At 44.2% G+C, this 26311-nt stretch overlaps 1 protein-coding gene across 1 annotated transcript; it reads right to left on the reverse strand.

The window, feature by feature from the left end:
- Positions 1-640: 640 nt before the first annotated feature.
- Positions 641-25797, reverse strand: OC90 (otoconin 90). Its single transcript, XM_033156107.1, has 18 exons — positions 25615-25797; positions 23322-23387; positions 21599-21658; positions 19900-20074; positions 18368-18480; positions 15069-15197; positions 13382-13423; positions 13096-13166; positions 10677-10755; positions 10489-10539; positions 9973-10023; positions 8640-8690; positions 7927-7971; positions 7339-7458; positions 6422-6514; positions 4563-4737; positions 3664-3770; positions 641-1148 (listed from the first exon to the last, which is right to left on the reverse strand). The coding sequence occupies exons 1-18, from the start codon at positions 25661-25663 to the stop codon at positions 829-831; spliced, it is 1797 nt and encodes a 598-aa protein (XP_033011998.1). The 5' UTR covers positions 25664-25797; the 3' UTR covers positions 641-828.
- Positions 25798-26311: the final 514 nt, after the last annotated feature.

The raw sequence follows: 26311 nt of genomic DNA on the forward strand, positions 1-26311 counted from the left end.
TTATGTGTATTCTTTCATATAGACATGATAAACCTTTCTCTGGATGTCGAAATGCTTGTTACACAATTGTCTTGATAGAAATGACCAAATAGATAATAATGTCAGAAGATATAAGTTTAATTTGAGATTCTTTATTATTCCAGCTGATGAAGAATAAACGAAACAGGGCCTTGTCCTGGAGTTAACAATCGTTGTAACTGGAATTTGTTTCATACTTTCAACAACAAAAATAGAGAAAACAATTGTTTATTGCCGTCCTGGCCTAAGTCCTTGCAACCTTCTACTTTATTTCCTAAACAAGATAGAATGACAACTTTATCCTGAATTGTGAAATCAAAGGAGTGAGTTGTGTCAAATGAACTGGCTAACATTGCTTACCTGAGAGTAAGCCCCACTGAAACCAATGGGACTTACTTCTGAATATACATGGTTAGATTTTCAGCCATAGCTGGCCACTTTATTAAATTTGTCTTTAAGGAGTCACAAGCTATTTTATTTTTATTTTTTTGGTCAACGTTGCTGCAAAAGACTATCAGGGCTACCCCTCTAGAAATTCTTTAACTTTGAAAGGGATCATGCAGGGAAAGCTACTGATTTGTAAATATAGCGTGACTCAGCAGCACAGATTATGACAAAATGATGACAACAAACAATATAATGGAGCCATAGCAAACAGCAGAAGGGATAGCAATGTATTCGGCAGGAGCCGAGCAGCAGAGGAACAAAACCAGCTCACTTTAATGTCGCATAAAGGGCAGAACAGACAGCACTAATTTCATACAGTCCCTACTCCTGATAGCTTCCTAACTGGTGCAAGAGAAACGCCGATTATCTTCTTTGCAGGCGTACAGCTCTGGAGATTCCCCGGGCAAGGCGTGCTGACCTCTTCCCTCTTCCCAAAAGGCTCTTTGCCGGATCAGCCTCCTCGCTGCTCCTCTCTTCCTCACTGGAAGCTCTGGAGCTGGTCCCAGCGCCACTCAAGGGCCTTTCATGCCCTCCCCTGCGGCAGAACAATTTAACCTCTGGGTCCGGACAGGCTTGTCTGTTTGGGGACCCCATGCTTTCATTGAAAGAGGCGGCCGCCATACACTCAGCCGCTGCCTTATCGCAGGAACACTGAAGCTTTTCACACATTGTCCATCCGATACCTAAGAAAAAGATGGTCCGTGTTAGTTTGTCAAAAATGGACTAGATAAGCATCAGGACCAGCCCTACCATGAGGCAAAGTGAGGCAGCTGCCTCAAATGAATCAGGAGGCAGCACAGGCAGCTCCTCTGGCTGTCCCTTTTGAGCCCGCCCCCCCATCCTAGGTTTCTTGTTGACATGCCTCTACCCTTACTACCCTGTCCTGGGCCTGTAGGTCAGCTGAAGGGGGCTCCCCCCTTCCCACCAGCAATGGGGTCACCCCCCCAACTGTGGAATTCCCTTTCCTTGAAGGAATGAAAGGCTGCATCCATAACAGGCTCCTGTTGCCTAGTCACAATGACTCTGTTTACCCTGGTTTGTGGTGAATTGGCCAAAACCTAAACTCTAGATCACAGCCTTCCAAACTAGGAAAACTGAATTACTGTGTCTCAGAATGATGTACAGTGGTACCTCTGGTTATGAACTTAATTCATTCTAGAGGTCTGTTCTTAACCTGAAACAGTTCTTAACCTGAGGTACCACTTTAGCTAATGGGGCCTCCCAACCTGAGGTGTTTGTAACTCAAGGTACCACTGTATATCTAGAAAGTGTGTCACCAGTAGTGGGTTGTTTTTCAGGGGGTACACAGTGTTAGGATTTTTGTGTACGCTCTGCTGCTTCAGCAGGACTATTGTGATTAGTATAAATCACATGAGTGTCTGAGTGAGAGTGTAGGAATGGAAGACTGTCTTATCTCTTCCGCCTAAAAGTGTTATTGTAATTTTAGTTTCACTTCTGCTGTGTCACAGTTTGTACTTGTTCTGCCAGAGCTTGGAGAACACAGATGTGGAAATGGATTCTCTATATATAGACTGTAAATAAATGTAGTTTAGATCTGCAGATGTTTCCTTCTTCTTGCTGCGTGGTGCTAGAAGACTTGTGTGCTCTTCTCATAAGAGAAGGGTCACAGATTTAGGCACTCTGGACTGAAGGGACATGCCAGCCAGAGAGGGCTTCCTAGGAGTCACTCAGGGGTCTTGGAGTTCGCCGTTCCAAGCGAGCGTCATTCCCAAGCAGCAAATTTAAAAAAATTAAAATTAAAAAGTGGCATTTACTGTAACAACTTCATGGTGAGTACCAGAACATTTTTTTGTGGGGGGGAGTGCTGCTTGTCGAAAGGTTTGGAGAGCTCTGCTCTAGATCAAGCAATGTTACATTGGAAATGCGGTATTGCTACGTTGATTTTATGCCAGTTTATTTACTTATTCATTTATGCCAGTTTAAGTGGTTTTACTGACTGCATTGGAAACTTCTTTATATAAATGTTGGAAACGCATCTTTTTTTCTCCCTTTGGCTAGAGGTGTGATGGGGAATATGCACACCTCCAGATGTTGTTGGACTGTAATTCACATAATCCCTGACCATTGGTCATGTTGTCTGGGACTGACGGAAGCTGGAGTGCCCATAACATTTGGAGTTCTACCTTTTTGCTGTTAGAGGACAGAACTATATGTACAAGATAGTGTGCGCTGGATCTCAGGAAGATCTTCTCTCATCACTGGCACTGAAACAACATTCAGCTAGGCTGGCTGAGTTTGGTACATCGAGCGGGCACAATTTCATATTGTCCTCTGCCTCGGGCAGCTAAATGTTATGAGCCAGTTCTGACAGTAAAACTAGGATTGCTTGAAGACTTTTGAAAATATGAAATTATTTATTATTTATACCTCACCCAGCTGGGTTTCCCCAGCCACTCTGGGCAACTCCCAACAGAATATTAAAATGTGATAAAACACCAAACATTAAAAACTCCCCTAAACAGGGTTGCTTTCAGATGTCTTCTAAAAGTCAGATAGTTGTTTACTTCCTTGACATCTGGTGGGAGGGCGTTCCACAGGGCAGGCGCCACTACCGAGAAGGCCCTCCGCCTGGTTCCCTGTAACCTCACTTCTCACCATGAGGGAACCGCCAGATGGCCCTCGGGTATACTGGGCCGAGGCCGTTTAGGGCTTTAAAGGTCAGCACCAACACTTTGAATTGTGCTCAGAAACATACTGGGAGCCAATGTAGGTCTTTTAAGACTGGTGTTGTGTTGTCTCGGCAGCCGCTCCCAGTCACTAGTCTAGCTGCCACATTCTGGATTAGTTGTAGTTTCCGGGTTACCTTCAAAGGTAGCCCCACATAGAGCGCATTGCAGTAGTCCAAGCGGGAGATAACCAGAGCATGCACCACTCCGGTGAGACAGTCTGCGGGCAGGTAGAAACTCTGGCCCTATGCAGATGATGTTCCCATTTGATCACTCTTACACATAGTGGGTAAAAAAATACTATCATAAGAACATGAGAATAGCCCATGGCCCATCTAGTCCAGCATTCTGTTCTCACAAGTGGCCAAGCCCACAGCCATGGGAGCCCACAAGCAGGACATGAACACAACATCACTCTCTCCTCCTGAGTTCTCCAGCAACTGGTACTGATGTTTATGTTGTCTTTTACTGTAACGGGGAAGAAGGGAATCATCTTTCATCCCAAACTTACACTTTGGCACGCGATCAAAGCACACAACCTCAGAGCGCGAATTTCTTTCTGGACGGCATCCCAATTTCTTGACTTGCTCCAGGCAGCAGTGATGAGAGAAGCAGCACCTGTAGTTATGCAAAAAGCGCCAAAGTGTTAAGTCTTCTGCAGAACTGCATGCTTTGTATTGCTTTGAATGTCTAGATCCCATAAAATTTCGTCAGTTTTTCTAGGTCACTTTCGTCAAATGCCTTGGAATTTTCCAAACATTGGTTGTTGGTCATGACAAGGAATGTTTGTGGAACCATCAGAAACAGGAACAGTGGTTTATTACTCAAAGCACTACATTTCCCAGCACCCTTAACAAACTATAATTCCCAGGATTCTTTCTCCAAAGTTGTGTGCTTTAAATGTTTGGTGTGCACACAGACTCTGGACTCAGCTATACAGCTGCAAATATAATGTTTTAAGTGCATTATACAAATGTGACACTAGATGGCGAGGGTGAGCTTATGGCAAATTCAATAATTAAAAACTTTTTAAAAAAGCATTTTCACAGCATTTTTTAAAATATGTGTACAGATTCCACTTCTGTATTTTTGAAATTCTTTCTATTTACTGCATTTCATTGGATTTCATTCATTTTATCAATGACCACTGCATTTGGAGGGGAGGGGATTAAAAAAATATGAACTCTCTGAACAAATATCTTGAAAAGTGCCAACGCAAAATGGCTGCCATGGGTTGACTATATATTTTTATTATATTGCAAGCCATCCTAGGCAACTTTTGGGGCACAAACGGCGAGATACCCATTTTTTAACATTAAATGTATTTTACTGCAGAAATATGTGCTGCTGCTACTGGGGTTATTGTTTGCTTGCTGCTATTTTGTGTCGAAATTGTTTGGCAGGAGCAACCTGTCCAGTTCATCCATTGGGTGGCCTCTTCCTTCCTGCCCACAGTAACATCCGTATAACTCAAAGTCCTCTGGGCATCGGTCGGTTAAGCAATACAGCATCTCCCCCAACTGTGGGAGCACCCGCTTGACTCTTCCGTTGTCTCTCAGTTGCAGGAACGTAAACCGGTCACAAACTATAGAAGGAAGTAGAAATCTGAGTCATATAATTTGATTCTATCTTTGGACACCTCCTTGTTGTTATGGTCCCCCCTAGCATTCTTTATGCCAGGGCAAGCAGAAAATAGGTTGGGATCTCCTTGTGATTTGTAGGAAACTGACCCCCTGTCAGGCTTTGGGGAATTGCCCCCCCCCCCCGTGGCAGTAGATAAGAAGATCAAAGAAAGGAACTCTTACCAGTTAGAAACTTTAATCATCACAGCGAGAGAACAAAGAACACATCTCCTAGAAATGGCGGTGCTCCCAATTAAGGATCACACCCCTTCCATGCCTGTTAATCTACGTCACTACTACGCCTTGTAATCTGAGTTTGTAACCTCTGTGCTTTCTGTTCTGAGACTTTCTCGACTTTGGGGAGATCGGAGGAATGCTGTCCAACAACTCTGAATCTGTTAACCCTCTCTCTCCCAGTGTTTCTTCTCCTAGTGTTCCCCATCCAGTATTTCTCAGCTTCTGCCTTCTGAACTATGACCCTCTGCAAACCACTGTTCCAAATCTATACTGTCCTCCTGGTCCTGGAAAGATTCAGGACAGCATCAGGAGGAGGGGGTGGCTCCCACCATTCTTCCTCAGTGCAGCCCTTCTCAGCACAGTCCCTGACCACCACCCCCAACTGTCTGATCATAGAATTGTAGAGTTGGAAGGGAGCACGAGGGTTTGTTTGAAAGTGCGCTGTTAATTTGCTGTTTATGTTAACAGTCAAAAATATTCTTTGCTAACATAATGCTTGTACCCAGTCTGGGAATGAAATCTCTTGACTGAGACTTCACAGTTTAGTGAGTCATCTTTAAAACAATAACTTGGTCATTGTTCACCACTTCTGCACGAGAAAGAAGATAAACTCTGTTAAACAGTTTAGAAAAAAAGGTTTTACCTAACCACCAGTATCTGTGCAGCAAAAGTGTGTGGACCGTAACCTCTAATAGTTATTTCATTATATGAAATTGACAAATTATTCACACTGCACTAGGCTACATGTTTTTCCCAACTTCAGAGTTTTCCCACTGTCTCCTTCCCATGTAATTTCTGGCTCTACTGGTATGTCCCACAGAGGTCCATGAATAATAATACCGTAGCTTAAAGGTCCCGGGCCCTAAGGAAGCCAGGCTATCCTCCATCAGGGCCAGGGCTTTTTCAGTGATGGCTCTGACCTGGTGGAATGCTCTGTCCCACGAGACTAGGGCCCTGCAGGACTTGATCTCCTTCTGCAGGGCCAGTAAGACAGAGCTATTCTGGCTAGCCTTCAATTTGAATTAGCCTAATCCTCTATTCCCTTTTCCCTTTCCTCTTCTATGAAGAAACCCTTTCTGGGACCCCACATTTAAATTCTTCCCTGGTCTCCTTGCTGGCCCTAGTAGTAGGACCAATGTGGCCAGTTAGCCCTGGTGATCATTTGATGTCTATTGACTGTGGTTCCCTCGCCCTGATTTTTTGAATTTTAATGATATTGATGATGCATTTTATGTTGCATTTTAAGCTGTTTTATGCTGTTTCTAAGTCACATTTTAATCAATGTTTTATATTTGCTGTTAGCTCCCCTGAGCCCGGTTTTTAAACCGAGAAGGACGGAGTATAAATAAATTTAAAAAAATATTATTATTTATTATTATTTTAGTAAAAGCGAGAGCATCCCCTTCTCACCTTCTCCAAAGGTTTCATCAGGATCTGGCGTCTCTTCTGGAGATATTGTAGAAAAAGTTCTACCTTCTTCTTCAGCTATCTTGAAATGATTCCCTGTAGATCAGATAAAATATGTTGTTGTTGCTTTTTAAACAAAATAAAATAAACCTAACTGGGTTTAAAAAAAAAGCCACAACAACAACAACAACCCACAAAATGACACAAAGAATCTCCAGGCCCTCTTAAAACGAACAATTTATTGTGATATAAACTTGCATGGGTTAGATGTCCATCAAATCAATTGCATCAAGTGGTTAGTTAAAATGGTAAGGATGGATGGATAGATAGATAGATAGATAGATAGATAGATAGATAGATAGATAGATGATAGATAGATAGATAGATAGATAGATAGATAGATAGATGATAGATAGATAGATGATAGATAGATAGATGATAGATAGATAGATAGATAGATAGATAGATAGATAGATAGATAGATAGATAGATAGATGAGATATACACCCTGAGTACTGTTGGGAGGGGGAGTTCAAAATGAGACCAGTCAAGCAGTACCAAGGAAGATCAGCATTGCACAATCGGGAATAGAAATGATCCACTCCCTATTAGAGACCATTGGTGATGAATTGGCACAGCAAATAGTATAAATAATCACCTAAACAGAAACAATCACATGTCTATGGACCTCTACAGAGACTTCACATTTTTTCCTCCTCAGGTGGATCCCTGAGTCTTAAGACTCAGAGATTCAGCTGCAAATAAAACGTTTTAAGTGTGTTGTAAAGTGCAATATACAAATGTGACGCTAGATGGAAAAAGTGAGCTATGGCAAATTCAATGTATTTTTAAAAATGTGTTTTTTTGAAAAAGAATTTTCACAGCGTTTTTTATATATATGCAGACTCCACCTTACTTACCATTGTCTGTTGATCTCCCAAGAGAATCAGAAGTTGAAACCGACTCAGGCTCCGTTGAGCTAATAATACCAGGTGGAGCAGCGCTGGTTTCCTCTGTGTTGAAGGCTTTCACTGACAACCCTGAAATCACACTCATGATTAAATCATTCGCCTACTAAACAGTAAATTTGATTTATGCCATTGGTCTTTATTGGCATAAGTTTAAACAGTAAAACCACAAAACCATACAAAGTCACCCAAATACGTTAATAATCCAAACACATACAATATATAAAAGACTAGATAGCCACCATTGAATAAATCAGGCAACTTTAGATTTAGCTTTAAAAATCTTGGTTAAATTCCCAAGAAACAATCTTGGTCATTCCACAGATGTGGAGGCACCACTAAAAAGCCCCTGGTCTGAAAAGTGGCAGGGTGTAGAGGCCTCATTCCTGGTTTAATTAAGATATTGAAGACAGGGGTGTCTCTTGACCCCTGTGAAGTAGTTTTTCTGTCCTCTTGATCCATCTTGTCAACATCTGGAATAAGGGAAGAAGAAGATTCCAGAACACATGGGATATAAACCACAGGGCGATGCTGACTTACCTCTTGGCATGGAGTTTCCAAAAGGACCAGCAAGGCCTTCCTGTGCTTTTGTCATGAATAAAGCAGAAAGTGTATGTTAGTTCCTATCCCAACTCCCCACCCTAAAGCAAGGGTCAGCAAACTTTTTCAGCAGGGAGTCAGTCCACTGTCGCTCGGACTATATTTTGAAAAAAAAAAATTAATACAGTGGTACCTCGGGTTACAGACGCTTCAGGTTACAGACGCTTCATGTTACAGAATCCGCTAACCCAGAAATAGTACCTCGGGTTAAGAACTTTGCTTCAGGATGAGAACAGAAATCGCCTGCCGGCGGTGCAGCAACAGCGGGAGGCCCCATTAGCTAAAGTGGCACCTCAGGTTAAGAACAGTTTCAGGTTAAGAACAGACCTCCAGAATGAATTAAGTTCTTAACCCGAAGTGCCACTGTAAATGAATCAATTCCTATGCCCGACAAATAACCCAGAGATGCATTTTAAATAAAAGGACACATTCTACTCATGTAAAAACACACTGATTCCTGGACCCTCCACGGACCGGATTGAGAAGGAGATTGGGCCAAATTTGGCCCCCGGGCCTTAGGTTGCCTACTCCTGCCCTAAAGCAAAGGCCAAGAAGAATGAGGACTGACTAAAAGGTTTAAACTTTTTGCACTGAACGCCAGTGATTTTTATGAGGGCATTTTCAGCAGAGTTCAGGGACCAGAAACCACATACCTCCATCTCTGAGGGTTTCGAGGCCTCCGCCGCTTTCCATGTCTGGATTAACTGTTTTGAAAGAAAAGTATCCAGTGCAGAAATAATACTTTGGTCAGAAAAGCCATTCAATCTCCTATCCATATAAATTCAAGCAAAAAATTACTTGCAAAAAGATTCACTACAAAGAGGGTTCGTGTGGCAAGTCCCCTCACCACTGAAGGAAATTTCAGAGTGGGCCTCATTGACACCTGTTATGGACCCAAACATTCACTGCGGAGCATTCACTGTGTCAAGGACTTTGATCTACCATGGTCTATCAAGAGCCTCTATTTTTGACCTCATCAGCCCTACCACTTTTCTGCTCTCCACATATGACCCATGAGTTACAAATATAGGGAGATGTTGTTAGATTAAGGTTGCATAATTGTTCCCTGGTTCCTTTTCTTATGATAAATGGGGGACACGGGTGGCACTGTGGTCTAAACCACAGAGCCTAGGGCTTCCTGATCAGAAGGTCCGTGGTTCAAATCCCCGCGATGGGGTGAGCTCTAATTGCTCGGTCCCAGCTCCTGCCCCCCTAGCAGTTCAAAAGCACATCAAAGTGCAAGTAGATAAATAGGTACCGCTCTGGCGGGAAGGTAAACGGCGTTTCTGTGCGCTGCTCTGGTTCGCCAGAAGCAGCTTAATCATGCTGGCCACATGACTCGGAAGCTGTCTGGGGACAAATGCCGGCTCCCTCGGCCAGTAAAGCGAGATGAGCACCGCAACCCCAGAGTCATCTGTGACTGGACTTAATGGTCAGGGGTCCCTTTACCTTTACCTATATGATGGACTTTGCAAAACATTCAGCAGCATTACTGTGGTGTAATGCAGAAGTAGAAAACTTGTGGCCCTCCAAATGTTGCTAGACCACAACTACCAAGATCCCTTACATGCTGACTGGGGCTGTTAGGAGTTGGAGTCCCAGCAACATGTGGTGGTCTACTGGTTACCCTATCCCTGATGTTAGTGGTTCGAGCAGCAGTAGCCAATGTGGTGCCTTCCAAATGTTGCTGGAATACAACTCCCATCATGTCGAACCGTTGATCATGATGGATTGGCTGGTGGGAGTTGGAGTCTGAGGACATCACATGGGCTACCCTTGGGTCAGAGTGTTGGACTGGGCTTGAAGAGACCTAAGTTCAAATCCACCACTCAACCATATGGCATTTACTGAGTAAATGTAACTGGAATTTCTGTTTTTTTAAAAAAGATTATGAATCAATGATGACTTTGTTTATTGTGCTGTCAGAAGAAGCTGGGGATGAAGAGCGAGAAGACAGTGATGTTAACCTGTGTGAGATGTACTTACCACCTTCTTCTGGGTTTCTCAGCAAGAGTCCACTGGACTCAGGAGAAATGTCTGTCAAAGGAAGAACAAGAAAGCTCAACATTCTTTAGTTTATTCAGACCATTATAAATCAAAGATGCAACATCTATGGTATATCTCTGGCTGAGCTGATGAAGGAGTTAATCCGGTGCAGTCAGAGTCCCACTGGATCCTAACCTGCTCACTCTGGAAGATCTTGCTATAGCATTGTTCCCAAAGTTAGTTATATCATAGAATTGTAGACTTGGGATCCAAAGGGCAATCGATGGCAGATGGCCAACCAACCTCTCTGCTTAAAAACCTCAAATGAACGGGATTAAAACATACTAGTTTTAATGATGAATTGATTTTATCTTTTTTATGATGATGATGACTTTAAGCATATTTGATTTAACTGGCTTATGGATTCAGCCGTGTTTTATCTGTAAGTTCATCTGTATACCGCAGTTTATAAGTTTTCTAAACAAGTCTTCTAAAAGCCCTAAAGCCATCACACACCTCCTTCTCTGTGGGCTTCGAGGCCTCCATCACTCGTCGCATCTGAAGCAACTGTTTAAAAGAAAATAAACCAGCATGGGAGCGATGCTGTGGTCAGGGAAATCAAGCATGCTTTGGGAAAGCAACAGAAGAAATTAATCAAATCAAGGAGATGAACAATAACATCATGCCTGCGAATAACGACTTACGGTCCACTCCAGAACTCTGTACAACCATCCCATCTGTGGTCTGTGGGATAACTGAAAGATACACAATATCGATATATGCCTATGAGAGTCTGCAAGCTTCACCATCGCATACCATAATTAGAGTAACATCTGCTGTGCTGTATTTTGTTTTATGTCTGTGCAGAGGACAGTAAGGAGAAGAGACTGGTCTTCTGCAACAGGGGATAAACCACATATAGCCGTATCTGGAAAAACTAGGTCCAAATCTTCTCCCAAGGTAAGTCATGATATAATAAGATTTGAGGGGGGGGTGTCTTGTGAGCCATTCAGTTGAACCCCCTTCAAGATACAGGACATCCAGAGATCAAGAGCATAAGATGGCTGCCCAACCCCTGCTTGAAGACCTTCAGCAAATATCAGCCCACCCAATGCACTAACTACCTGTAGTTCCATTGCCTATCTGCCCTTAGTAGTAGTAATAATAATAATTTTAGTATTTATATCCTGCCATCTGGCTGGGTTCCCCCAGCCCTTGATGTCAAGATGTTTCTGCTAATGTTCAGCAGCAATCTACCCTCTTGTAACTGAATCCCATTTGATCCGTTCCTGCTCTCTGGGGCAGCAGAGAATATACCGGTACCTTTGTTGTCTTCTACCTGGCAGACCTTCAGGTATTTGAAAAGTTCTATCATGCCCCCCCCCCACGCCTTGCTCATCTTTTCTACAGGAAAAATAGACCTATTTCCTCGAAGCGTTCCTCAACAGGACTTGTTGAACACCCCACTGGCTATTGTTCTTGCCATCTTGTGATCCGGTTCCAGTTTGTTTCGGCTTGTTTCCCCGAAGAGGCTAACCTGAGCAGCAGAGGCTGGTCCATTACAACAGATGAATCACTGTCCCACAAACCTCTGCCGGCCCTTAGTTGGCCCCCACCTGCTTGCCTTCTTACTTGCAAACAGTCCAAGGGGTGGCACAGCCTTCCAGCTTCCTTCCCCCTAGTGTTCTCTCTTGTAGGACTCAGCAAGGAGGAGGATGGAGACAATCATGGCCGGATTTAGGTTTGATGGGGCCCTAAGCTACTGAAGGTAAAGGGGGCCCTTTATATGTCCAACTCCCAAGAGACTGTGATCTATTTATAGAATTAAAAACTGGCAGTGATCTACCCCCATTTTGGGGGGGGGGGTCAGGTCAATGTGGTTGAGCTTTTTATGGAGGAGCCCTGTTTTTTAAGGGGGGGGGAGAACCAACCAACAAATCGCTGGGAAAACAAACAGCCTGACTGAGTAAACTCCATCTTCCGTTCTGCAGATCATGCAACAATGGAGGACGGGGTGAGGGGCGGGCGGGTTCGATTTTGCCAACGCTAAGGAAAGGGATGCAGCGATCGACCACAATCTACCAAAACCTCCCAGGGATCTACCAGTAGATCACGATCGACCTATTGGACATGACTGCTATATGGCATGGGTAGGCAAACTAAGGCCCAGGGGCCGGATCCGGCCCAATGGCCTTCTAAATCTGGCCCACAGACGGTCCGGGAATCAACGTGTTTTTACATGAGTAGAATGTGCCCTTTTATTTAAAATGTATCTCTGGGTTATTTGTGGGGCATAGGAATTTGTTAATTCCCCTCCCTTTCAAAATATAGTCCGGCCCCCCACAAGCTCTGAGGGACAGCGGACCAGCCCCCTGCTGAAAAAGTTTGCTGACCCCTGTGATATGGTAATTTATGGACTTATTTGTATCTAAAGCCATTTGCGCATAATTGTTGAACTGAAATACACTTAAGAAGTATATTAATAGTGAAGTACAATTAAGAAGTATATTAATAGTGAAATAATTATTAAGCTCTAACTTAAAATGATTTTTTATTTATAACAAACTTAATAATGTGAACACATTGGCATTTGGCAATAACAAAAGTTCCTTTAGAAACACAATTTACAAAACACCGTTGCTGTATGTTGGTTTTATTTAATTTAATTTTTATCTTATATTTTGGAAATGTACATCCAGGTTTTTTTCCCTCCTTTATATTTTTTGAGGCCCTCCAAGAGAGTGGGGCCCTAAGCTATATCTTGTTTAGCTTATACGTAAATCTGGCACTGGAGACAACAGAGTGCATTGGCTCTGCCTGTCATTGGCTCTAGCTCCACCTACTGTTGGTCCTCCTTGCCTTCCACCCTACCAATCCCAATGGTCATCACTGCACCCAGGCAAAGAGAAGAGGCATGTAGCCTAGCAGAACGGGGAGATATAATGTGGGGGCCAATGTCAACCTCTAGCATTTTATGCTGCATTCATACTCTTCTGTGGGAGCAGGAGAAATTAGTCAAAATATGTCAGAACCACACACAAAACCCATATGTTCCCTTTTGCAAAATTCACCCTACCTTGATGCAAAGGTTCAGTTTTGATCCCCGTTAAACTAAACAAGAACACTGGCAAACTTACCCTCTGCAACAGATGTGTCTGTCAGCTGAGTATCTTCAGCCCTCTGGTTCTGAAATTCTAGAGGGGGAAAAAAGGCTTCTTATTGGAAGGGATGAACGTATTTGCATAGTCTCTATCTGGGCCTATTCATCTGGGGAAGTCTGTTTTCTGTTACCTGTCACTTGTAGACTCCTGCCCCAATTTGGGCTCTGGGGGAGACAGTATAGGATACACATAGCATACTTGCAGCAACAAGCTGGTCTCCGACCATAATAATAAATTATTATTATTACCTGCAGCATGAAGCGTTGTCTGACTTCTCTCGTTGACTGTTTCTGTAAAGAAGAGGGAGCAGGTGTTCTATGGTTCATTTTTTGTAAAACAATAGAAATTAAAAAAATGTCCAGGCATATGAAAAACGGACAGTGTGCATGCTGCTAAAGGGGAAAGGAGGGATGAAAAGGAAGGGTGGGCAGCTCTTCTCAATGCAAGAAGTACATACAGAAATTTGTTCAGCTTTTTAAACTTGATAAATGGAAATGATTGACAATCCAGTCCAGAGCCCCACATATATCCTGACGCACTTAACAAAGCACACATGCTAGAGATGGAGTTTGCTGTTCTGCATCTGTTTGTCTTTTGATTGTATTATCGTAGCTCGCAACCAGTCTATTGCAGTTTGCATTTCATTAAACATATAGGATCTCTGCCCAATTCGGTGGCATGCAAAAACAACTTTCCTCTTGACAGTATTGCAAGCATCCATCAGTGTTGTGGACAGTAACACAGAAGATTGGGCATGAGAGGCAAACTGGTCTTCTTTGGCGTGCTTGTCCACCTCTAGTGATCTTCTCACTGAGGAACTTTTGATAAGTCTAATTCCCTGGAAAGCAGTCTTAAAACCATTGGCTTGTACTTTTCAGACCCACACACACACAAAATTCGCTGACGTCCCTTTTGGATTGGGACTTGATGGATGAGGGAGTAAAGGAAGTAATGATAAAATGGTCAAAAGATGTCGATTCGGTAATTTATCTTGAGCAATGGGACAAATTATGGAAAGAAACTATTAAATTTACAGCTTCATATAATATTAAGGAAATTTTCATTAAAATGTATTACAGATGGTACCTAACGCCGGTAAAGATAGCCAGAATTTATAAATCAAAAAGCAACATGTGTTGGAAATGTAATAAGGAAATAGGAACTATGATGCATATGTGGTGGTCGTGTGAGAAAATTAAAACTTTCTGGCTATCGGTTCATGAAGAAATGAAAAAAATGATGAAAAAAGTCAAAAATCAAAAAGCCTGAGGCATATTTGTTAGGATTAATAGATGAAGATATACCAAAAGGGAAGGAAAAAGTATTTCTATATGCTAGTACAGCAGCCAGGGTAGTTATAGCAGCTAAGTGGAAGGATGAAAAGGTACCATCGAAAGAGGAATGGATCTGTAAATTGAATGAGTATCTATTAATGGCAAAATTAACAGCGGTAATAAGGAATACATCAAAGCAAAATTTAAAAAATGAATGGATATGTTATGAGGCATATATGGCCAAACATTACTTGCGTGTCTAGATTAAGAGATATGAAGATTAATAAAGGGAAAATAAAGAGATTAAGAGGATAAGAAAATGTTTTATAAAGAATGAGAATACAGAATGCATATTGAGAAAAGGATTTATGGCAGAAGAAGAAATGTCAGAGGGGTGGGGGAGGAGGGGTTATGGGAGTATGGTTTTTTTTTATTTATTAGTATGTATGATTTCTTAAACTCATTTAATGGATTTGTATATTTTAATTTAAAATTTCAATAAAGTTTCTTTTAAAAAAAAATCTCTGACGTGTGACATAATAGCAGTAGCAGCAAATTAACTTTGCAAGAATACAGTTCATAAAAATTCAAATCAGGGAACAGGGACGTCTACAGACCGCTGAGGAAACAAGATCTCAGAGTTTCTCTTTTATATTCTCACCTGTAACCAGAGAGGGACAGAGTGAAACATCCATGCTGTTCAAGGAAGAGTTAATGTGGGAATGCAGAAAGCATTCAATAGCTGCCTTGTCACAGTTGCAGAGAAGGCGTTCACAGGCATCGTCAGACTCTGGAGACGAAAGAAAACCGAAATTGAAGGGGGGTTGGAGGGATCAACATACAAAGTACTATTGAGATATCTGTTTCCACAATCTGCCTTCTCTCTATAAGGTTTTGACCTGGAGAAGTGCATTTCGTTTTTGTAGCTGAGAGTGTATATTGTGCCTCCCACACTATTCAACCAGCATGGAACGAGTTCAAGACTGAGAACAGTTCACAGTGAGAGATGGTTCTAATGCACCGGAAAACTCATCTATATAAATAAAGATGTAAATGTTTGTTTGTTACTCATCTAAGATCTCAGAAAGTCCTTGACCGATCGCTTTGAAATTTTGACACAACGTTGGGTTCCATTCCTGCCGTGTTTTTATGTAAAAATATTACATAAATGTCACACCTGTGACAGGTAGAAACTTGGTTTTGGGCAAAAACAGCGCCATCTGCTGGACGCCAAAGCAGCACATAGTAATTTCATTGGTCATGTTCGTGGGGAGCAGAACCAGCACTTTTACAGGAATGTCCATTGTGTTGCGGGGAGGCAGGCGAAAATGGGGTCTCCTTCCACTACAGGGAGGAAAGAAGGAGAGGAGGCAGGTGGGAGTTCAACGGGAGAAGCTGTGGGGAGGCAGACAAAAACAGAGGGAAAGACGGAGAGGAGGCAGGCAGAAGTTCAATGGGGAAAGTTGTGGGGAGGGAGGCGATATCTCCACAGAATTACAAACGTGCGCTTTCTCCTTTCTATCTTCCTTTTTTCCAATGAACCAAATGAGCCACAGCAACGTGTGGCTGGGTACAGCTAGCGTTGATATTAAATTCTCTTCTTTCCAATTACTGATTTGGACAGGATTCCCTTCAGGAAACGATACATGCAAGAATCACCTGCACCTCTGAAAATATTATAATCTGCCAGTAGATAAAACCAAAATGCTACCTGGAAATGGAATAAGCAACATTTTTTTTAAAAAAGAAGAAGAATCTAAATCTAAACTAAAACATGTAGTATAGTGAAAGCCCCTATAGGAATACACAATCATTCACATGAGACCACGGGGATTTGATGTGATCATATAGGAAGGGCATGCAAAAAGATTACAGGTGAGTTCTCACAAAGGCAGTCACGTGCTGAAAGCTCACAATTAATTAATTGAAACAAAGCGTTTTTTCTATGCCACTTTGATCAGTCTGTCAAGCACCCACAGAAGAAGATGTTTCGGGGGTGCTTCAGTTATTATGGAGTCAGAAGCCTGCAGCCAATAGAAGGAACGATGTGCTCGCCACAATATATTGAGGTTCTACGAAAGAGAGTTATTCCAGAGCTGGAAAAGAGGTATCCTGACATTACTGGGATATTTCAGCAGGACCTAGCCCCCTGTCACACATCGAAAGTGGTAGAGAAATTCATGACAGAGCAGCAAATACAGGTACTGTACTTGATTAGCCAGGGAATTCCCTGGACGTAAATCCCATTGAGAATTTGTGGGCTACATGCAAAAGTCGCCTCCGTGCCATCTGTTACGATCATCCTACTCATGTGTAGGACCCTGGCAGAGACACATGCCCAACTGGCATGTTCTCCCCCCCCCCTCCTGGTTGATCATTCGGGAGCTTCAAAAGCTTTCTCCGGCCCGAACATCACAGCGACTGATACCAAAAAGCATCAGCACACTTACGATCCTGCAGAGTATTTGCAGTTTGCGTAACAGAACTCAGTAGCACAACATTTTGGCTAATCTACTTTATTTACATGTAATACACTCAGAGCATTCTGACTTAGCTCCTTCCTCTTTCTCATCAGACGACAAAGAGAGATAGAAACAAAGGACAATAGTCCTACATTCTGGAACACAGTAGTACAAATCATCCTGTCTCCGTCACCTTCCCACTCTGTGGAATGAAAACATACACCGTCATGTGATAGACAACAATCTCATGACTGCAAACACGGAGCAGGAATCCTGCAAATCCCTCATGTGTGCTTTTAACACGGAACCGGTGCCGGGGGAGAGGGGAGGGACACGTGAACCAATAGGAAGGAGCCAAGAACAGAACCACAACGAGAGGAAATTAGGTTGTGCAGAAACTTCTGCAGAATAAATTGCCAGAGGCATTGTGCTTCTGAATACCAGATGCTGTGAAATCACAAGTTGGGAGAGCACATCTCATGTCCTGAACTGGATGCTGAACCGGACTGGATGCTGAAACTTTGGCTCCTTATCAGATTCTGAACTAGCCACCTGCCAGGCATTTTTACTAATTCAAAAGTGGACCGTCAGTTTCTCTCTACATTCAAAGTGGCAAGTCCATAGAGCAAGCTTTAAAACAGAATAAAAGACCTTTAAAAACAAACAAACAAACACACACACACACACACTGTAAAACATGATGGATATAGAGAGAATAAGCCTGCAACTCACACACATTTAACCTGTGTGCATTTAGCTTTATGTATGTGGCTAATAAGAATAATTAGAAATAATGTTGTTGTTGTTGTTCAGTCGTTCAGTCGTGTCCGACTCTTCGTGACCCCATGGACCAGAGCACGCCAGGCTCGCCTGCTGGGATGCTTCCTGCTGGGATGCTTGGGGGTTTGCAGTTTCCCAGAGCCTCCTGAGTAACTTCAATCACCCCATTTCAGTGCATTGGACAGGGAGGCAGAGGAAACTCTAAATCCCATGCCTCCCAGCAGGAGATGATACTCCTCGGCATTGCGCAGGATCACACAACCCTAATGACCAGACTTTTACAGACTCATTTATTCCCAGAAGGCCCTCTCCAGCATGAATTCTCTCCAAGTTTGTTTGGGAAAGCGGGAGACTGGCAAGGGGGGGGGGAGGTTTCGCTCTAGTCGAGCTGAGCTGAGCTAGAAATAATATTCCAGGACAAATACTTTGGCAATCTCACTCACCGTTGAACCAATGGGTTTGGACTAGATGTGATTTTGGCTTTAGGCGCAATCCCCAAAATGCAGCCGCTGTGTAAGTTGCAGGCTTACTGTAGTGCTGAACAGTTCTTAGAATTTGCCCGGCACCGCTCATAACATCTAGCCCACCAAACAAAAAAACAAGCCAGAATAGGTGTGACTTAGAGGCCTATTCACCTGAAGGCAAATGAACCTGGGGGAGGAGGAGGGGGGAGGGTACAAAGCATTCATAGCATTTATTACACAGCCCTCAATCTTACCGCAGGTGATGTTTTTGGTGAGGCAGCTGACATCTGTCGAAATCTTTGCAGGATCCCACACGCATTCTTCTTCTGTTGCCTCTTCGTAACACTTGCGGTGTTCAAAGCAGCAGCTTGTTTGGCATGCAGGTGGGGGGCGGGGGTTAATATTCAAATAATTAATATAAGGCTATTTAGAATAACACAAACCCTACGCCAAAGGATAAATGGACATAAATCTGATATCAGGAATCACAAGACAGAGAAACCAGTAGGAGAACACTTCAGTCTCCCAGGACATTCTATAAAAGATCTCAAAGTAGCTGTCTTAATACAAAGGAATTTCAGAAATAGACTGGAAAGAGAAGTGGCTGAATTGCAACTAATCACCAAACTTAAAACCATGGAGAAACCTGGTCTGAACAAAGACATTGGATTCTTATCTCATTATACATGACAAAGCTATCTTTAGCCATCTCACCCCTTGCCTTTCCCCGCAAGACTAATTGCAGCCGTTAAGAGTCGTCAACAGGTTTTCCACACCTATCAGCTGATCACCCATTCCCACCACCCTTCTGAGTAATACCCCTCCCCACTCCCTCACTATATATAGGGGTCTGGTGACTTCTGTTTCAGTGTATCTGAAGAAGATACCAAGAACAAACTTAGTTGGTCTCTAAGGTGCTACTGGAAATAATTTTTTATTTTGTTTTGGCTATTTAGAATGTGATTCTTGGCTTAGTCCCTTAACCTGTTTAGTTTGCAATTTAATACCTAATTTTCACTTCCCGAAAAAAGACGTGAGCTGTAACACTTCAGCATTCACACTTATCTGAATTCCGTGGTGCGACTCTCTAGTCACCCCATCCCCCCCAAAAGTGTACTAAAATTTATTTTAACGTTCTTATTACATGCCTGTCCCACCTTTCCTCAAACAAACTCAAGGTGGCACATAATGTTCTCCTCCCCCCCCCGTTTTATCCTAATAAAACAACCCTGTGAGGTAGGGCAGCCCAAGGGACTGTGACTTGCCCAAGGTAACTCAGTGAGTTTCATGGGTGGGAGAGAATTTGAACCTTGGTCTTGAGGGACCTAGTCCTACAAGGTGCCCACTCCACTTCATGGGCTGCTAGGGTAAAGTGTGCCTATAGATCTATAGTCCAGGAAGCATTTCTGCCCAAATTCGGACCTCTGTTGGACTTAAGCTTTTGGGCCAAAGGTTATCCACCCTAGACTTAAGGTGACATGTGAACCAGGCTATAATGCATGGCAGCCTCTTGTTTTTACAGTCCCAGGCAGTCAACAAAGTCAGAATTAGTGTGTTCTTACTAGACAGTCTCCCTCAAGAGGTGGTGGACTCTCCTTCCTTGGAGGTTTTTAAGCAGAGGTTGGATGGCCACCTGTAATGGATGCTTTAGTTGAGATTCCTGCATTACAGGGGGTTGGCCTGGATGACCCTCGGGGTCCCTTCCAACTCTATGATTCTATGACTCCGTAGTCTTACAGGCCATGTTACAGCAATGGGAATGTCATCATGAATATTCCAGACTCACCCATCAAATTCATCTGCAGGGAGACCCTCCATTTCGAATCGGCAGGTGCAGCCGTAGTCTTCGAAATCTCTCGGGCAAATGCCGGTCACACACCTCATTTTGCTCACAAAGTTGAGCAGTGCAGGGAAGCTGGTAAAGATGGACTGGAGCCAGGTGAACTGAGAACCCAAACAGTCTGCAGGGACAACCATAAGGTGAATGCAGAGTCTGGAGGTCAACCATCGTTTGTAGTGAGTCAACCGGGCTCATCTCATAAATCGTTATTTTGGAGGTTTTTCAGAGAATGCTCAGAAACACACACACACACACACACACACACACACACACACACACACATCCCTCAAGGAGACCAGCCCTTCGGAGAAAGGGTCTTAGCTCAGTGGTAGAGCATCTGCTGGGAGACAGCCTTGCCTGAAACCCTGGAGAGCTACCACCAATTGGTGTAGACAGCACAAAGCTAGAAGAACCAGTGGTCTGATTCTGTATAATGCAGATTCCTATGTTCTCCTGACTCCCATGCCAGTTCCCCAAGTGAAGTAGCCATTGTAAAGCAGGGAGAGAGATGTGAGAGGTCTTGCATACCCCGGTCTTATGGCCTGCATCTTCCCAAGCATATTGAGGGACACATTTCCTGCTGGGATGCATGGGGGTTTACAGTTTCCCAGAGCCTCCTAACTGAGTAACTTGAATCACCCCATTTCAGTGCATTGGACAGGGAGGCAGAGGAAACTCTAAATCCCATGCCTCCCAGCAGGAGATGATACTCCTCGGCATTGCGCAGGATCACACAACCCTAATGACCAGACCTTTACAGACTCATTTATTCCCAGAAGGCCCTCTCCAGCATGAATTCTCTCCAAGTTTGTTTGGGAAAGCGGGAGACTGGCAAGGGGGGAGGTTTCGCTCTAGTCGAGCTGAGCTGAGCTAGATGGATTAATGGTCTGATTGTGTTCTTCCTAGAGAGGACTTCCTGTCATACAGGAAGGACCAAAGTGCTTAATTGACAGTGTAATTCTACACATGTCTTGTTCAATGGAGCTTACTCCCAGGAAACCGCATATAATATTGCAGCTAGGAACTTCCAGTACATGATCCAAACCACATATCCTCATGGGAGGTTTCCTTGTGTGTTTCTGTATGATTCACTGTTCCCGCCTTTTTTCTTTCTAATTGGCTTGAGTACAGGTCATTGTTCTCCATCTCTTCATGTGATGGAATCAAAGCATTTCTAAAAAACCCTCCAGGCTGTGAGTGGCATTGCTTCAGTAGCCAAAGCTCTACCACCCAAACAGAAGAGAGAGATATCAGCATGCTTGGGGGGAAGTAGAAAAAAACCTTTAAGGGTGAGGGATAAAAACAGCCCATTGAGGATGGAAAGGGGTCAGTGGGCATGGAATGCCAACTGTTGTGTGGGCAAGTAGGAAAATGTGGAGGGGTGAGGGAATGGAAGACTGGAATTCTGAAACGCAGCCTGTCGCGCTGCAGCATTCCATTGCAGTTCTCTCTTGTTCATTCCTGATACACAGCACCACTTTTCTTTTTGTTCTGGATTGTGCACCTAGGCACATTCAGATATGTCCACAATTCAAAGTAATGCACACAAACCAAAAATGCAGATATGCAAGTGTCAGGAAGTGTTCTCCCCTTAAAACGAACCTGCTTAAATAAGAAGGGGAAAAAAAGAACGATGTTCACTTACCAAAAAACAACGCAACGCCTTCCACATTTGCAAAGACCCCGTTGAAGAATGTAATGTTATCTGAATGTAAATAGTTTTAAAATGTTAAAGGTTATACATGCCCATCCCTCATCTATTTCATTTCATCCACAAACTAAATTGTGGGATAGTCACCAAAAAAGGAACCATTTCCCAACATTCTGTCCCACTCTCCCAGTATTCTGTCACACTTTAGGGTGACCAACAAGCCCAACCCAAAGCAGCGAGGCTGTACAGTTAGAAGCTGGTTTGGCTCTTAATGGGTGGGACTGCCACAGGAAGGAAATTCAGAAAATATTTATTATGACAAAGCCAACTAACATCTGATGGACTTCTGGGAAACCTCTGCCCTAAAACCCCTGCTCAGGCTATGATAGGGTTACCAGATGTCCCCGTTTCCCAGGGACAGCCCCCTGGATTTGCAAATTTGTCCCCGGACAAATTCCATCCAATGTCCCCGGGAAATGTGGCAGTGGCAGCAGCAGTCTCAGCAGCCCGGAGCCAGCCTGGTAGCACGCAGTTGGCTCTGGCTGGCTTCAGGAGCTGGTCACTGCCATGGCACCCACCATTTTGCCTCGCTGGAAGTCCCCATATGATGTGTTGCTCACAAGACACATCATATGGGGACTTGGTGTAGGGGCTGAAGATACAGTGCTGTATGCCGGCGGCAGACAAAAGCCGCGCAGGGTCATTGAGCTCTGTGCGCTGCTGCAAATTGGCACTCAGCTTGCTGTCAGCACCGCTGTCCAAGGCCAATGGCTCGGCCTCTGGCTCAGCCACCAGGTGGTGCTCAGGTGGCTGCAACTGCTGCTCGGTTTCACCATTGTGCTCCTCGACTTGCAAGCGGTGGCTCAGCTCGTTGGCCAGCTCACGGATGAGAGGCAAGCAGGAGTGCACCTCCCTCCCCTCCTCCTCCCGCTTGCTCGTTGCCAGCTCTTCCCTGGACCCGCTGGCTGCAACGGGGTTGGGCAGCCGCTGGACGATGCCTGCACAGCAGACACCCAGACAGGCGGGTAGGGGAGCAGCAGGAGGAGGGGATTTCTTCTAATGCTTACTCCCGAGTAAGCCTGTAGGGGATCGCCCTGGACTCAGGCACGGGCACAACCCCCTCTCAGGGGTTGACCAAACCATCGAGTCCATGAATTCCTTTAACGGAATACCCTTCACATAGGGATGGCAAGAGCATTCTCCCATCCCTATCGCCTGAACCAGAACCTATACTCAACCTTACAAGTTGTGACGATTTGATACACGGCAGGAGAAACCCAAATGGCAACAGCCAATCAGCCAAGTGGGGAAAATTCCTGCTGTTCCCCTGTCCCTACGACAGACGGCACACGGCGACATAGCAAGGTCAAGTGCACAAGCCCTAAAAGTTGAGAGAGGTGGGCGGGTGTTCTGATGCACGCACCAAAAGAGGAAGCTCTGGGTCACGTGCATGGGTATTTATGGGTCCCTCAATCCATTTAGCTTGTGTCCCATTGGCCTGATTGAACACTGCATCAAGGGACCTACCAATTGGGTGTTGTGGCTGTCAATCATACCCACCCGCAACACAGGGGTTTGGTTGCCAGGTCTCAACGCAATACGTGCCCTCTTTAAGGGAGGACCCGATTTGCCAGTGTAGGCAGCAAGATGAATCTGCAACACCCCATATTCAGAGGTTCTGTTGCTGCTGGACAGATACAGAACAAGAGCTTCTTACTTAGATCTCTTTCTGCTGCATGCGGAAGATCCATTGGAATTGCTGGTGTCTCTGATCCTTGACCTCCTGTCTCGCCAGTTCCGTTCAGAAGGATCAGAAATTAAAACAGAAAGATTAATCAATAGAGTGCCTGAAGCCAATTTTGGTCGACTCATTTGTTGGTCTCCATCGCAATATCCAAAGTGCATCTCTTACTTGCTCTCCCCTCCTCTATATCTCTTGGTTGACTTCATGCATTTACCTTTGCTATTTATATATTAAACATTCACTGAAATGAAATTCAAGATGAACTTAAAATGTGTAAGTGTGTTGTGTACCCAGGCCCAGGTTGCATATGAGGATCTGGAGGCATATGTATCCGACAGATAATAATAACCCCAGCCATCTGCTTGGTTCTTTCTGAAATCGGTGGGAATTATCTGCACATCAGCAACACTAAGATCAAATTTCCAGGTTCAGTTTCCGCCTTACTCCAACCAGCTTCACTGAAATGGGGGGGGGTGGGGGTGGGTGGGATAAGTCTGCAAAACATCACCTTACCCAGAAATTTGGATGGGCGTGAGAAAGTACAGGGAGGAAGGATCTTGTCAGAGGAAGAATTATTTATAACGTGGTCAACATTTACAAAAATATTTGATTCATTTTAATTTAAGGGAAAAAATTACACTTGTGTTTTTTGTAGGATTTTAGTGCATTTTGTGTAGACTTTTAACTTGGTTTAGTAGCTCCATATAGCCATGAGAAATTTCCCATTCACTGTAATGGAGGGATGCTCTCTGAAGTGAACCTTCCACTGAAGTGAACAGAGACTCCTTCTCTTACACAACTTCCGTATAGCAGAAAATACATAGGGTTATTTCCAAAAGTTAGATGGAAGTGATACATCTCCCGGCAGCCAATGCATTGATCTGATAATTTTTAAAAAAAATCTAATTATGTTTAATACACAATTGTTTTGCTTTACTGTTTGGCTGACAGCTTGATCTTTGTGTTCTACTCAGGTAGAAGTGGGTTTTACTGAACTCATCTAAATCTGCAGAGGATTGCAACCTTGCCATGTGTTTATCGCCTGTTGGCATCCACCTGTCCCAAGAGACAATGGAGCAAGGCTCCAGGGGTGAAGTCAAAGCAGTACTGAAGTGACCTCCCCGGGGTGCAAGCCTAGGCGGCAGTGGCGGAGCTTCATGCTCCAGCACCGGGGGGCGGGAAGCAGGCGGGGGTGGGGCTGGCGCGCATTCTGGGGGCATGTCACGCGTTCTGGGGGCGTGGCACGCAGTGCGGGTGGGGGGGGCAGCCGAGATGGAACCCAACAGGGATCGTGCTGCCCAGGGTGCCCCGCCCCCTATGCCCCACCCTTCCTACGCCAGTGCTGGGCGGTGTGTCTGGAGGTCCTGGGCTGCCCAGATGACAAGACCCCCCTCTCGGCCTCATTGATGTGGTCCAAACGAAAGCAGAGCAAGGCGTTTGGCACCAGTTTGGTTGCAGGAGTTGCCGGAATGAGGCATACAAGGCACCATCTAACCATCTTAGGGATTTGTGTAGGGTTTAAAAGGTAAAGGTACCCCTGACCATTAGGTCCAGTTGCGGACGACTTTGGGGTTTCTGCGCTCATCTCGCTCTATAGGCCGAGGGAGCTGGCGTATAGCTTCCGGGTCATTTGGCCAGCATGACTAAGCCGCTTCTGGCTAACCAGAGCAGCGCACGGAAACGCCGTTTACCTTCCCGCCGGAGTGGTACCTATTTATTTACTTGCACTTGCTGTGTTTTCGAACTGCTAGGTGGGCAGGAGCTGGGACCGAGCAACAGGAGCTCACCCCATCATGGGGATTCGAACCGCCGACCTTCTGATCGGCAAGCCCTAGGCTTTGTGGTTTAGACCACAGCACCACCCGCGTCCCCCTTGTGTAGGGTTTACTCCTTAGCTTTTTCTTCTTCCAAAGATGTCCCACAAGTTAGTGGAGATTTAGGATCAGAGTTGTATGTACCTATATGTGTTTCATCATCATCATCATCATCATCATCAGTTCTTACTATAGTGCAGCCTTCCCTAACCTTGGGTCCCCAGATGTTGTAATGGTATTCCGAATGTTCCAGCTCCCATAATCCCCATTAAGCATGGCCAATGTCCATGGATAAAGGAATGTGTAACCTGACCAAATCTGTGGATACAAGGCTGGGAAGTTCTGCTGTAAGAGCCTATAGGGTAAACAGTTCTCGAGACGTGCTTGACGCAAAACGCCCATACAAAATGATGAACAGAGCTTGAGAAACAGTAACATTATTTTCCACTTACCACCACTATGCAATACCATCAACATATTCACCAGGAGAATAACCACCATTGTTTTTCAGGAATCTTGCCTGGTGAATTAAGTAAAATGTTAGACCGGGCGTGCGTATTTCCTTTGAAGGTGATACAATATAGCTGCCCCATTGAAAAGCCATCAGATTATTTATGTCTCCTCAGTTCATTCCACTATTCAACGACAAAAAAGAATATTATTCCCTGAAAGCGTTTCAGCACTGCATAGGAGCCTAAGATCTGGCAAGGGTGATGCAGCAGTCAGCTTGTATCTGGAAGTAAATGCTCACACAAGGAGAGAATAAAAGAACTTAGAGCTTTTCAGTTCATGAAAATGGGGGGAGAGACTATAAAGGTTTTTTTTAAAAAAAAATTGAATAGTGTGGAAAAAGACAGTGGGTGGGACACGAAGGGGCAGACTTCCAAATTTCAGCAGACCTCTTGAGATCAACCAATCTCTTATCTACAATTGCTACCTCAAGAACCTCCAAGGTAGGGTTGCTATACGCCCGGAATTTCCCAGAAATAGAAGGAATACAGCAGTAGGAAACAATGTCTGGGAAAATCCGGACAGAAGGCAACCCATTTCGGAAGAATTTCCTAAAAGAAATACGTAGCTCAAAAGCTCAACAACTTTGTCAGAAAGGATTTTCTGAAATATGGTAACGCTACTCCAAGGGGCCGTCCG

The sequence above is a fragment of the Lacerta agilis genome, chromosome 7 (genome assembly GCF_009819535.1).
Source record: "Lacerta agilis isolate rLacAgi1 chromosome 7, rLacAgi1.pri, whole genome shotgun sequence".
Lineage (NCBI taxonomy): Eukaryota > Metazoa > Chordata > Lepidosauria > Squamata > Lacertidae > Lacerta > Lacerta agilis.